Source organism: Rosa chinensis, chromosome 7, assembly GCF_002994745.2.
Source record: "Rosa chinensis cultivar Old Blush chromosome 7, RchiOBHm-V2, whole genome shotgun sequence".
NCBI lineage: Eukaryota > Viridiplantae > Streptophyta > Magnoliopsida > Rosales > Rosaceae > Rosa > Rosa chinensis.
The window spans coordinates 33,982,467-33,996,301 of NC_037094.1; the positions used below are offsets into that span (position 1 = coordinate 33,982,467).

A 13,835-nucleotide genomic window follows, 5' to 3' on the forward strand; every position below is an offset into this window, starting at 1 on the left:
CTACATTTGCACTTACTTACAAGACCACAAGTTCAGTTTCTAAGGAAGATGAAAACATCAATCACATCACGCATATAATCAAAATTTGCGCAATTAAACCTTGATCACATATCCTAATTCATACTTAACATTTTTTTTTTTGGATAGAAATTCATATTTGCAGTTGCAATTGTATATCTAAATAATCAAATCAAGCAATTTGAGTGGATATAAGAAAAGGTTCAGATTGACAAGAATGGATGATTCTTCTTCAATTGAACAAATCATTGTTTGCACAATTCAGCTCCCTAAATCGATTCCCAATGCCCTGTTGTTCCAAATAGATCAAATTCATGCGATTATGTCATTTTCGTCTTGTTGCGGTATACCTCCTCCCGCCATCAATACCAGCCCTTGTGTTTCATTCTCATCCCACAAAAATCCAAACCCTTTCTCCAGCAAATCAGATTGAGATTTCTGCAAATCATCTCGATCGTCGAGACGATTAGAATCCTAAGCTTCACGGGCCTTTTTCGCTTTAATTATATTACCGACGATGACGATACATGAACATAGCATGATACTGCATTCAGACTTCTGAATTCGATGCCGGAACAACGACGACATTAATGGCAGATACAAATTTTGTTTTGCTTTAGTTGCTGAGAATATATGTGTAGTTGCTCCATTAGCCTGCGGATTGTTAATAGCTCAATTCAAATCCGTATCCGCCGGATTAACAAATCATGGTTTAGTTGTCAAAACTCAAAAGTGTGCCGGAGCTTTGCTTTAGACATGGTGAATTTAAATACAAAAATGATCAAATCACGGGGTGAAGTCTGGATATGGAGAAACCAAATGTGGTGATACGTGGGTCTCTCCCAATCTCACCTGCAAGCATATGAAAGATAAAACGTTTCTTCGCTCCTTGTGGCGGTGGTGCCGCACACATTGATTAGACATGCATAAGCCAAATTGAGAATGGCTTGTCAAAAGGTTATGCCGCAAGCAATTAAGAAAAATATAAAGCTGGTTTATAAACAAGTTCAATATATCAGGAAAGGAAGAAGCAAAAGTCAATCCGACAAAGATCTGTCAAACTTTAACAAGAAAAATTGCCGCAGAGATTGTCCTTAACCTTTCATTGGTAGCTAGAAATATCTAATGTATCTGTTTAATTTGACGCCTGAGTTTGATTTAAGTTCTTCAAAATTAACTGAATCCTCAACTTTTTAGTACAATGTACTTAAACATAAAACTAGAATTACCTAGTCTTCTATTGAAATCATTAACTAGTTCCAGAAGAAAATTTATAACAAGCGCAAAAAAAATGCACGCATTTCTTATATCTCATCAATAAACTCAAGAAGATCGTCAACCTCCTTCCTCAAGGCAGTGATTTTCTGCAGCTGTGAAGCAACCCGATTTTCAATTTCCTTTCCTCCATACTTCTTCTCGTAGCAATCCACTATAGTAGAGTGCTTCGCCATTAACCTTTCTTCCAAATCTCTCTCCTTGGTCACCAGCTCCTCCACCTATATAAACAAGCAATATTAAATACAATAATTAAAAGATGTGCAGCGTGATAAAATGTCTACAACTCTGCATGACATGAAATACCAAGCACAGAAATAATTTCCAATCAAATTGAATGTTCGATAGTACATAGACAAAAAATACATTTCCAACGTCAAATGTCAATAATGCTAGACCAACAGTTGAGATTCACTCCAAACATCATGTTCAGTGAGATTTTATTTATTTACCCAAATCTCTACAAATATATAACTGCAACAATCGAAAAGCAAACCAACCTTGGGAAGTATGTGAGCAGCCTGCTGAGATGATTGCAAGAATGCCAACAAGGGCTTAATCTCTTTGGAAAGCTCTTTCAACGAACCATCAGCTGCTTTCCGTGCTGCTTTACAGGCTTGGATGTCCCCTGTCCGAGAAAGATCACGTAATGATGCTTCCAGCTTATCATGTATCACAAGGCCTCGGTTGATGATATGTTGAATCTGCTGAATTGTTGCTTGCACCTAGAACAACGCAGCAGTAAATAAATAAATGTTTTCTAAATTATAAACAGAAACTGATTAAGAAATTACTTACTTCATCCCACTGTAGTTTTGCCAGATAAGAAGCAGAAGATTTGGAGATGGACAAGTCTACATGCATGCATACAATGCCGGCAACAAATAGGAAGAAAAATCCAGAAATCAACATCAAAGGCTCCATAAGCATCGCAAGGCTGTTGAACTTGTAATAGACCTGCAAATTAAGCATAAAAAAAGCAGCAACATAAAATGGAGTTATAAGGGAATACCAAAACAGGTCCACAGGTCAACATAAGCAATTAATTAAGTGAGAAGCTCACTTCAGTAAATGTTTTGGAAACTCCTAGAATGTTGTTTGTTTATCAAAATGATCAGAAGGAGATGATTCATTGTTTCTCAAAAAGAAACCAGACTCATTGCTTACAATAAAGAAGTATACGGCATGGACAAGAAAGACGCACAAGAACCCTTGGGGAAGCCAAAACTTCACCCAACAAAGCTAATAAAACAAGCAAACCGCCTAGACCACTAAAATTTTAAAAGTAAATTAATTAATTAGAATATATTTTACAAAAAAACTAGTGACCCAAAGGGAAGGTCAAAACTTAACCGGTCCCTTTTCAATACTCCTGGTCATCCCCAACCCTGTCCTCAAATTTGATTTATTTCCAGCCAAATGACCCAAACAACACCAAGCACCAAGCACCCCTATAGAATCTAGGCCTTCTTCACCACCCCTGGAATTTTATACGAGAGAAAAACAATGCCTATGACTAAAATAACTATCACTAATTGCACAAACATACACTAAAAGAACCCATATCCATAAAAATGAAATTCTAAAGTCTATGAACTGGGATGTCTACAGTCCATGATATTGAAATAACAATGTGTTGGAAGAAGAACCAAAAAAGAAAAGAACAGAGAAAACGAACAAGGGGACAAAAGGGCAACAACAATATGACAGAGTCGTCGGGTAAGAGTGAGATAACTGCAATATGTGGCAGGAAACAGAGCAGCTCTTCTCCAATATACCTTCCACTAACGTCTTTCTCTTGGCAAACATATACATAAATAAACATGCTACTACAAATTAGAAAGCCGTAATCGGCACTCCACAAAAGTGTCTTTGGTCGTCCTTGAGTCAAACCCAGGATCTCCCACTTACAAATGAGAGATTTATGCCACTAAAAGACGAGGGCTTCTCTCTCATACCTTGGTAATAAACACAAAGAAGATCTTATAGTTCATGTTTGATGGGTGGTTTTCCTCTCCAGAAACTTTCCAAGTTTTTTATGAGAGGTTCAACCAGGCCGGTTCTTCAAGGTCAATTCAATCTCTACTTGAGCTGATTCTCAATCTCACCCAGAAATAGTATTGGGTTATGGATCTTAAGTTTTGGGTTGGGAAACAGAAGAAGAACCAGTTGTGAATTCATCAAAAAAAAAAAAAACAGAGGAGACCCATGTCCCTTTTCGCATTGCAACTTCAACCTCATCTAGCACTTGTGGTTGTGGCAGAGTCATGAAGCAAGAAGAGGAAAGTACTGAGGTACTGAGAGTAGTGAGGAAGAAGAGGTTGTAGCAAATTGCCCTAATTCTATTGGCCCAATGTGATGTGATTCCAAACCCTATAGCAATTGAAGCTTAATCTGGTATCAATTCAATTTCTTCTAGTGTTCTCAGGAACAGTTAGTTGGGGGAAGAGAGATGCAGTTGAAACACGGGTAAAGAAGAATGGATGAGTATGTTTTAAAATGAAAAGACAGTTTTAGCCCCTCATGTGATAAGCATGTGAGTGCATACTAATGGAATTGGACGAATGTTTGATATTTGGACAAAAGATGGATAAATTTATTAAACTACATGACCAAAATTAAACATTTTGAAACCACATAGGCAAGATCACGCATCACCCTAAACCACAGTGACCATTTATAACGTTTACCTAAAAAAGTTAAAAAAGAAAGGAAAAAAAAAAAATATATATATATATATATATATAATTTCTCTATTTTGTAACCACCCATTTTTTCATACAATGTTATTTAGAAATAGGCAATACTGCAATAGTAATACCTGGAATTTCTGATTATGCTCTGGCACAGCATTAGTCTTTTCCAGTACAACCACTGGCCTACCAGCAATATCCAAGTGGGAAAATTTTGTCTGCAAGAGTCGTAATAGTATTGAATTAGAAAAAGAATAGCCCATATTCCACTAAGAAAAAAAAAGAAGACCATTTTGATATAGGTGGGATAAAACTTTTCAAAAACATGTACAAGAGTGAATAGGATGACATCAGAACTTAGTCCACAATACCTCTTTTGATTCTTTCAGCGGAAATGGAGCAGATACAGATATATCTCCAGAACCCTCAGGCAGAACAACCTGTAGTTTGCAATCCCAAAATCAAGCATAAAAAAAATGTCTTTTTTTACATAATCTTACTACAATTCTTCTTTTAATGCTTCTCTAATACAAATAGATACACCCTACACACTGAAAAGTAGTTTATACGAAAGCAATTGAGTATAGCCATCCAAGTTCTAACACATAAAGTAGCCAGCACAAGTTGAAGAATAAAGGATTAGAAAAACTAGTTTAAATAAATCATCACATTACCAACCTTCACAATGAGAGTGTTGATGACCACCTCATTCATAGGGCAACCAAAAGTTATGTCAATGAGGCGTTTTCCATCAGACTGAAATAAAAAGTCATGAAGCGGCAAACCATATCCAATGGTAAATGCAGTTTTCCAACCACCAATCACAGGATAACGAGGCTCAATTTCTAGTTCTGTCTGCAATCACATAGAAGAGTTAAGCAAAATCAGGAATAAAGAAATAAAAAAACTATAAACATAGGTCAGTTAACTTAAATTTATTACCTTCTTAGAATCACTCCATAAGTTAGATGTTGAAATATTACCAATTTCATCTCTATAATAGACAGAATGAGCTCTTGGTGGCAACTTTGCAACAAGACGCCTAATGGCATACTGACCTCTCACGTGAGGTCTGGCTTGATAATCAAGCCTGCAGAAAAAATGGCCAATAATAAAAATCAAACTCCAAAGTCCCGGCTAGCATAGTATTGACAAGAAAATGCAAATAAACAAGGACCTCGAAAATTCTCCTTTGCTTTGGGCACCTCCATGGACAAATTTGTAATGCTCTGTCACTTGAACATTACCCCAATGGGAAATCTCTATCTCCCGCACCAACTCTTCAGCAACAGCAAAGGGTTGATTGCTCTCAAAATGAACAACAATAGGTGAGTATGAAAAGGGAGGGAGATTCTCATAAGGACCATATTTGATCTCTGAACCAACATTCTTTGTATTGTCTACTCTCGTATAAGATTCAATCCTTGCATCAGGCAATTTAACACTGAGTGTTTGTGCCTTGACTGGATAAGGAGAGAGGTAGTGTGCAGTATCCTGAAACACTAGGAGCTGAATGTCAGCCTGCGTAATTTTCTCCGGAAATGGCTTCAACGTATGGGTGAGAACAGCCAACACATCAAAGGTTACACTCTCGCCCTTGCCCAATCCCTTTGGTAAAGTTACCGAGTAAAAAGTCAAGGAAGCAGGCATGCCTTTAGGGTCAACAGGTTGAACAGCGTAGCTAGTACTAGAACCTTTCGCTTTTCCTTTCCCTCCTTTCCCTACACTGGAGGTTGCCGCCACATGTGCCAAATGCTCTGCCTGAACATCAGGAAACGCCAACAAAACCTCGGTAACCAAGTCGCTTCCCTCATTCTCCACCTGCACAGCATTCATGGTAATGCTATGAGTAGAGTTCAATACAATTTTTCAATTTCCAACTGGGTCTAGATACACAAACATCCTCTGCATTCTTAGGAAGACTCTTTTACTAAATCAATTTCCAAAACACAAATAAGAATTCAAAATAAGCTAAAGACATTCCGAATCGACGACTCATTGATCTCCAACATGTTCAACCATAAACATCCACTATTAATAAGAAATCAATGAAGGACGAGAAACAGGTACCTTGAGTGTGGAAGTGATGCGCGCAATTTGTGATGTCAAATCAATCTGCACGTTGAATCAGCTATCACTACTCCCATTACACACACGAAACTTCAAAATATAACCAATAACAACACTTTGTGACATAATAAGGAATGAGAAGCATGAACAAAACAGATGCACAAGAAGGAAGGGAGAGAGATCTCAATGATTGAAAATTTGAAGAAACACAATCGGGCAATTAGAGAATGAGGAGTGAGAGAGTTACGCGTCGGTCAACTTTGGAGATGACTAGATCGGAGAGCACAGGTGCCCATAGAATGGAAACTGCCAAGAGGAACAGACCAAACCTCGAACCCATGTCTCGCATCTCTCTCTGTCTCTGTGTTTCTCAGATTTTCACTCACATCAAACTCAACTGCAATTCGCAAAGGTTTTGGGTTTTCTTCTCCCTCTTCAAAGCGACGTCGTCAGCATTTGGGTCCTTTTGTAATCAAGCGGCCTCAGTGACGGACTACTGGGCAGTATTCACGCTTTTTTTTTTCTTTTTTCTTGTTTTTTTGCGAGTCGATAGTAAAGTATATCTATACTATTATTAAGAAAAAATGTGTTGTCAGTCAAAATTGATTATTTTTACTTTTGTAACCCTCAAATATTAAAATATCATAAATTACATTTTAACATCAGAGGCAAAAATATAAAAAGTAAAATAAAATAATAAAAACATAAAATATTAAAATTATGCTTTAAATATTATTCATTAATAACTAATAACAATTTAGATGAGTCATGAAAAATAAATAATTATCTGTTATTTAATGGGGAAATGATCATTTACCTAATTTTGGGGTTAATTAACCTCATTTACCCAAACACTCTAAGTGATTACCCACTTACACAACAATTTTTATTTTTAAACCCCACTTACCCAAAACTCTAAAAGTTTGACCTATTTTCTTCATATTTTTGGACTATTTTACCCTGATCAATCTCTCTCCCCCTCTCCGATTTCTCTCTCCTCCCCCCCAACCGATTTCTCTATCTCTCTCTCTCTCTCTCTCTCTCTCTCTCTCTCTCCAAATGACGTCAGATCTCTCTCTCCCTCCCTCCATCCCTCCAGTAGACCGCCCACGACGCCGGCTCTCGCCATCGCCGCACTGAAACTCGTCGTCGTGCTCTCCGGGGCCAGGCTCGAGGCCAAGCCGACTGTCCTCGTCGCTGACAAGCTCAGCGAGGTCGGGTTGGACCTTCTGAAGGAATCGACGACCGCCAGTAGAATCGGGTACGTCTTCGATTTGTTTCTGTCTATCTCGCCGGTGACTGATCATCACGGAAATCGCAACTTGATTGTATCTCCTGTCCCGGACTGCAACAGGAGTTGTTGCAATCAGTGTCAAATAAGTGTGAAGGCAAATGGTCAATCAGAATTGTTGCAAAATAACTGGAATTGTGGGCAAAATTGTCAACCGGAGTCGAGATTATTGGGGGGCAATAATCTTCCTATTGGGTGACAATAATGTGTCTTAATTGTTATAAAGTCTCTATAATTGTATTCAGTGATATTTTCCTTTGTGTTTAAAGACTGCTTGTAATGTGTTTTGGTATTTCTGATATATTATTTGGGAGGGGGGGCAATAATCTGTTTACTGCGGGGCAACAATATATTTGTTTTGTTATTTTTTGTAGGAATATGGGTGATCCTTTTGTTGTTAGGTGCATTTATTCTTGTTAAGAGGCCACCCGGGAGGCCTAGGGTGAAGCGATTCAAGTCAAGTGGAGAGTGTGAAAAAAAAGCCAATTCGTTGTGGCAAAATGGGCGCTCATAACCTGATTGTGTGGGGACTTAAATTCACCAAGTATTGAATTTGAATACCTGTACTTTTGTAAACTAATTTAAAACCAAACTGAGTTACTTCTGACCATCTATAAAAAAAATTATTGGGGGGCAATAAACTTTTTATGACCCCCCCCCCCCCCCCCGAAATCGCAACTTGATTGTATCTCCTGTCCCGGACTGCAACCGGAGTTGTTGCAATCAGAGTCAAATCAGTGTGAAGGCAAATGGTCAACCGGAATTGTGGGCAAAATCGTCAACCGGAGTCGAGATTATTGGGGGGCAATAATCTTCCTATTGGGTGGCAATAATGTGTCTTAATTGTTATAAAGTCTCTATAATTGTATTCAGTGATATTTTCCTTTGTGTTTAAAGACTGCTTGTAATGTGTTTTGGTATTTCTAATATATTATTTGGGGGGGCAATAATCTGTTTACTGCGGGGCAACAATATATTTGTTTTGTTATTTTTTGCAGGAATATGGGTGATCCTTTTGTTGTTAGGTGCATTTATTCTTGTTAAGAGGCCACCCGGGAGGCCTAGGGTGAAGCGGTTCAAGTCAAGTGGAGAGTGTGAAAAAAAAGCCAATTCGTTGTGACAAAATGGGCGCTCATAACCTGATTGTTTGGGGACTTAAATTCACCAAGTATTGAATTTGAATACATGTACTTTTGTAAACTAATTTAAAACCAAACTGAGTTACTTCTGACCATCTATAAAAAAAATTATTGGGGGGCAATAAACTTTTTATGACACCCCCCCCCCCCCCCCCCCCACACACACACACACACAATAAACCTAATTATTTTGGTTAATGAATCTAGAAGCATTTTGTTGAAATGATCTGTAATAAATGAACCACAGTTAAGACATTATTGCGGGGCAATAATCTGTCTATTGCCTCCCAATAGACCACCCCAAAAATCACCAGTTTCTATCATTGACAGATTATTGTACTTTAATAAACTCAAAACAACTAAAACTTATCAAAACTCTAATTTCAGTGATTAATTAACCACAGTTAATAAATTATTGGGGGGCAATAATTTGTCTATTGCCCCCAATATACCACAGTTTTGACGTCGTCCAAGACCTGTAAGTGAAGCCCAGACCCGATTCAGGCGTGAAGCTTCGGAGCTTCCCGGACATCTGACGAACAAAACTGACGAAGCCCAGAGGGGTTGGGATCGTGTAGTTGGATAGTGTCATCCTCTGGTGGTCCGACGGTGGGACAGAGCGGCGGCGGTGGAGGCCGACATGAGAGAGAGAGAGAGAGAGAGAGAGAGAGAGAGAGAGAGAGAGAGAGAGAGAGAGAGAGAGAGAGAGAGAGAGAGAGAGAGAGAGAGAGAGAGAGAGAGAGAGATGAGGGGGAGGAGAGAGAGATATGAGTGTAATTTATTAATTAAAATGAGGGCAATACTGTCAAACACTGTTAGATTGGGTAAATGGGGTTAAAAAACTCTTGGTGGGGTAAGTGGGCAATTTTTGGGCTAAAATTGGGTAAGTGGTCACGGCCCCGTTATTTAATTTGTCTTTCAAAATAAAAAAATCTGCGATTTTTTTTAATAGAAATTGATATCATTAGAATCAATAGCCGCCAAAACAGACCATAGTCTACAAACACTCAAATAAGAAATCCGGTAAAACCTATCTAAGTAGAAACTTCTAAGAGACTGGTGACCATTAAGTTCTAAGAGACACTCGCATTAAGCAACCTTATACAAGAAATGATAATCTCATCTTCCAAGAAAATGAAATCATTCAACTAACCCTCACATGCGAATCAGTCAATTGTGGAACAAGTAAGTAACTAGAAACGTCGTAGAAAACTAATAGAAGTTCTCCTAACTCACAAAGGCTTGTGACCTAACAAACCTTAGGCTCAAACAATCCCAACTTGAATCCAGGCCCAAAAGCCCAAATTCAAGTAAGCACACCGAGTGGAAGCACATGCTCAGCTCGTCCACCTCCATCGCCGTCCCCACGAGTACTGGAAGTCATTCCGGTGGCCGACTTCTCTAATAGACCATCTCGCTACCTCCCCTCTGCAACCAAGCACCAATCTGAAATCAAAGAAAGATCGCTGTTGTCACTAATTGTCTCCCAACCTAATTCGGATTAAACCCGAGATCAAGAGGAATAGTCTCCACACAAAACTAGCTAGAACAGCCTACCACTTCAATTTCTGCAGCAGCAGCGCAAACTACCACACCTATACCAGATCGAATCTCCTCCTCAAACCTAATTCCGGTAACATAGGCGCACATCAACCATATTAGAGTAGCCTGTATACAACTAGATCGAATCCTAGTCCAAAACCGCTAACCAAATGCCTCAATCCTAGAAAGAACACAACGAAAAAGGTGCCCGACATCAAGAACCACTAGGGATGACATGATTCCATCGGAGATAGAAAATCATCATTGAGACTCAAAACCTTCAAAACCCTAGGTTTCTAGGTTGCTGGGTGCTAGAAAGGAAAAAAAATCTCCACATAAACTCTGTCTTTTCTTGCGTGTTATTTGATGTAACAAACTGTGTACTGAGTTTGTTAATCTTGTTGACAATAAATTATTCAGATTATTTATTTATTGTCCAATAATAAACCAAAACACACAAAAATCTATTGAACCAATTCAAAATAAAGTAGTGTAGTAGTATACTGTTAGACAATAAACTTTCATTTCTCTAGTTTATTGTCAAACATAAAATAGTTCAACAACCACATTTTGTTCAATTTCTGTCCTGGACAAAACAAATTGCCACATCTCACAACAAGTTCGATCATACCTACAAGAAAAACTACGCTAGCAAACCATCACAAAACCACATAAACTCTTAAATTGAAAACTCTAAAATTCATAATTTGAGAATAAAATTGTAGATCAACTCGAAAATCTCAAAACCTAAGTGAAAATTCTTCAAAATTTATACCACACTGAGTTGAATTGTGATTCTATGATGAATTGGCCTGTGTGTGTAGTGATGCGATAGAGAAGGAGAGAGTGACAGCTTTAGTTTTAGTTATAGTGATGCGATGAGTTTAAAATGCTTCAATGACATATTTCATAAAATATAGGAAATGTAGAGTATAGAAAGATTATATTGCTCTCAGTTTTTTTATTTAATGGAGTTATCCACGAAATCCAAATTTGTATGTTTACAATTTTGGATAGTGGTAGAGTGTCTAGGTTGGAGCGCTTGATCCACAAGGTTATTGTTTTGTTGCTAGGTGAAGGAAACATTCTGACAAGACCTCCCAACTGTTAGGGGTGTGCAAAACATGGTACAAACCAGCCAAACCGGTCAAAACCGACCGATAAATATAGTTTGGTTAAGGTTTTTTAACTTTAAAAATTGAAAAATTGAAAATCGGTTCAATATCGAACCAAACAATTTATGAACTGGGTTGGTTTGGTTTCTCTTGTACTTAAACCGCGAAACCCGAACCGACCGGTATGTTTGAAACATAAGAGAAATATATATATATATATATATATATATAGACACACACACATAATAAATATATATTCATTTGTCAGGTTTGTTCTAAGTAAGTTCTAAATCTCTAGTTATAACTTTATTCTCAAATGATATACTATCGTATTGAATTCAAGGCTCAAAGGCCTAAAACCTTAGTATATAATTGCTACAATTTTTTTGATCATTTCATATCACATCTCTGATCTCTCAATCTCTCAATCTCTCATTCTTTGACCTTTAATACTATCATATTAAGCTAGTATTGATGGCTAAGTCTTTAAATAAGTGAATCACTTTGAATCTAATTTAGGTTTTAGTTTTGGACTATATGTTTTGGATTTTAATTATTGAATTTTAAATTTAGATAATTTAACACAATTTCAATTCTTGAGACTGAATTTTTACTATGAATTTTTTTATAAATAGCATGTTAATATTATATAGGTGAAAACCGCCTAACCGACCAAACCGGTTATTTTTAATTGGATTGGATTGGGTCGGATTGAGTCTTTTTTTTTTTTTGATGACCGGTTTTCCAAAATGCCTAAACCGCTCACTTTGGCATAGAGATGGTTTGTAGAGATGAGTTGGAGTCAAAACTGATCCAACCCAATCCGTGTGCAGCCCTACCAACTGTAGATTACGGTGGTCCTTTGTTAAAAGCTTCAGAATACCGCAGGACTTGGTCAAAAATAAAATAAAACAAAATATAAGTTAAGGGAATAAAGTAAAAAGTTAAAAAAAGAAAAAAGAAAAAAAGAAAAAAACACACTATACTCGTGGTCTTTATTCCCAGGGATAGGGACTCGGTAGTGTTTGTGAAGTCTTACTTCTATTTCTCCGCCATATCCAGTTATCTAGGGTTTCGAATTTCATTGCTCTCAAAACTCCAAAACCTCCGAATGGAGACCTCTCTCAGATACGGTGGAGATTCCAAAGCTCTCAGAATCCACGCCAAGCAGAAGTTACCTCTCGATTCCAAAACCCGTTTGCAGGTACCCATTTCACTTCACTCCCCAATTCCTCTCTGTTTCAATTTCAATTCCCAAGTTCACTGTAATTCAATGATTTCTGTTCCTTTTATTAATTCTGCTTCAGGTTCATGGAGAGCTAGACACTAGAGTTGGAGCTCCAACTTATTTTACTGCTCTTGTTAGGCGCTTCTACCCAGATGTATGTTATTGAGTTTAAACCCAATACTTTTTCTTAGGGGGGTTTAGTGTTAGAGTTATCAAGTTTATTCCTTTCTTGAAGTTTAATCATTTGTTATTGACGTGCTTGGAAAATGACAATGCAATTCGATTATAGTTTTACACTAGCATTGGAGCTGGATTGCATTATGATAAGCGTGATAAGCTTCGCTACACTCTCCGCGGGAAGAAGGCATTCCCTGTGACGACGGATGGCCTGTTGAGCTTTAGTGTTAAGGGAAAATATGATCTTGACAAAGATTTTAGAGAGGTTGGTAATCGAGTGAAGCTATTGCTGAAATGTGATGTCTAGGTTGTGGAGAGTTGTTTCTGCTGAGAGTTGAAGCCTTTTATGTATGTGTTGATGTTGGCTGTGATTTTTTTGACAGAGAGGATCCAAAGGAGCAGCTGAATTGTCCTGGTGCATTTTAAACTTTCAGAAGGACCAAGATGTCAGGTTTAAAGTTGGGTATGACTTGATTGAAAAGGTAATGTTACCTAGCTCTAATGCATATGATTTTGTGCGTCCTGTTTTTCATTGTTGGGATCATTTGTTCCAAATTCATATATCCCAGCACTAGTTTTAATCTGATGACCAATTGATTGATAACCTCAGAACAATGTAAACAATTTTCTGTTGGCTTTATAAGGCCCTGGTTGGATATAGTTATTTGGAGCTGTGGATTTGAATTTGAAATCTTCAAATTCGGAAGTTATTTCAAATCCTCACTTGGCCACACGAAAAAGCCTGATCCTCACTCCTCCTTCCTCCCTGCTCCCTTAATTTCTTTTGTCTTTCTCTTTTCTTTCTTTCTCTTCAAAATTTTGTTTACAAAGGGAGCTCAGATTATTTAACCTTGTTGTTCCCCTTTTGAATGGCTGAAGGAAAGACTGGACTTACTGGATCAATTCAATTCCATGCTCGAGTCTTTTCTCTCTGTTTCCCCATTTTTAGGGTCACTCCAATATGTTTTGGTGTTAACTTTCTGGGGCTTATTCAATTTGTCTCCCCCTTTTCAGGTTCCATATGCTCAGATCAGGGAAAACAATTGGACACTCAATGCTGATTTTAATGGTAGATGGAATGTGAGATTTGACTTGTGAGAAGCGAAAGTTAGAATGCTTTTTTTGGAGGTGACATTTGTTTCTGCAAAACATGTTGTATTCTATTTGCTTGTAGTGAGAGTCACTTTGATGAAATTTATTAGTGAAAAATGAAATTGCCATATTAGCTGGCCATTATTGATACCTTTCTTTTGTGATTTTGCTCTCCATAACTTTCTACCTTGCCAC

General features: G+C 37.7%; 2 protein-coding genes across 2 annotated transcripts; one reads left to right on the forward strand and one right to left on the reverse strand.

The window, feature by feature from the left end:
- Positions 1-1,103: 1,103 nt before the first annotated feature.
- Positions 1,104-6,553, reverse strand: LOC112178857 (dolichyl-diphosphooligosaccharide--protein glycosyltransferase subunit 1A). Its single transcript, XM_024317107.2, has 10 exons — positions 6,304-6,553; positions 6,057-6,101; positions 5,164-5,807; positions 4,929-5,076; positions 4,665-4,841; positions 4,358-4,426; positions 4,115-4,204; positions 2,092-2,250; positions 1,794-2,018; positions 1,104-1,514 (listed from the first exon to the last, which is right to left on the reverse strand). Exons 1-10 carry the CDS (start codon positions 6,403-6,405, stop codon positions 1,323-1,325), a joined length of 1,851 nt encoding a protein of 616 aa, XP_024172875.1. The 5' UTR covers positions 6,406-6,553; the 3' UTR covers positions 1,104-1,322.
- Positions 6,554-12,160: 5,607 nt separating this feature from the next.
- Positions 12,161-13,804, forward strand: LOC112179409 (outer envelope pore protein 21B, chloroplastic). The gene is made up of 5 exons (XM_024317810.2): positions 12,161-12,347; positions 12,451-12,525; positions 12,661-12,813; positions 12,932-13,030; positions 13,563-13,804. The coding sequence occupies exons 1-5, from the start codon at positions 12,255-12,257 to the stop codon at positions 13,644-13,646; spliced, it is 504 nt and encodes a 167-aa protein (XP_024173578.1). The 5' UTR covers positions 12,161-12,254; the 3' UTR covers positions 13,647-13,804.
- The last annotated feature ends 31 nt before the right edge of the window (positions 13,805-13,835 follow it).

Excerpts from the sequence above, each read along its gene's own strand:
- LOC112178857 (XM_024317107.2), bottom strand. The coding sequence starts at position 6,405 with ATGCGAGACATGGGTTCGAGGTTTGGTCTGTTCCTCTTGGCAGTTTCC. Across the intron at positions 4,427-4,664 it reads TCAACACTCTCATTGTGAAG|GTTGTTCTGCCTGAGGGTTC; the intron begins GTTGGTAATGTG and ends TGCAAACTACAG. Across the intron at positions 2,019-2,091 it reads CAAAACTACAGTGGGATGAA|GTGCAAGCAACAATTCAGCA; the intron begins GTAAGTAATTTC and ends GCGTTGTTCTAG.
- LOC112179409 (XM_024317810.2), top strand. The coding sequence starts at position 12,255 with ATGGAGACCTCTCTCAGATACGGTGGAGATTCCAAAGCTCTCAGAATC. Across the intron at positions 12,526-12,660 it reads TTAGGCGCTTCTACCCAGAT|TTTTACACTAGCATTGGAGC; the intron begins GTATGTTATTGA and ends ATTCGATTATAG. Across the intron at positions 13,031-13,562 it reads GGTATGACTTGATTGAAAAG|GTTCCATATGCTCAGATCAG; the intron begins GTAATGTTACCT and ends CCCCCTTTTCAG.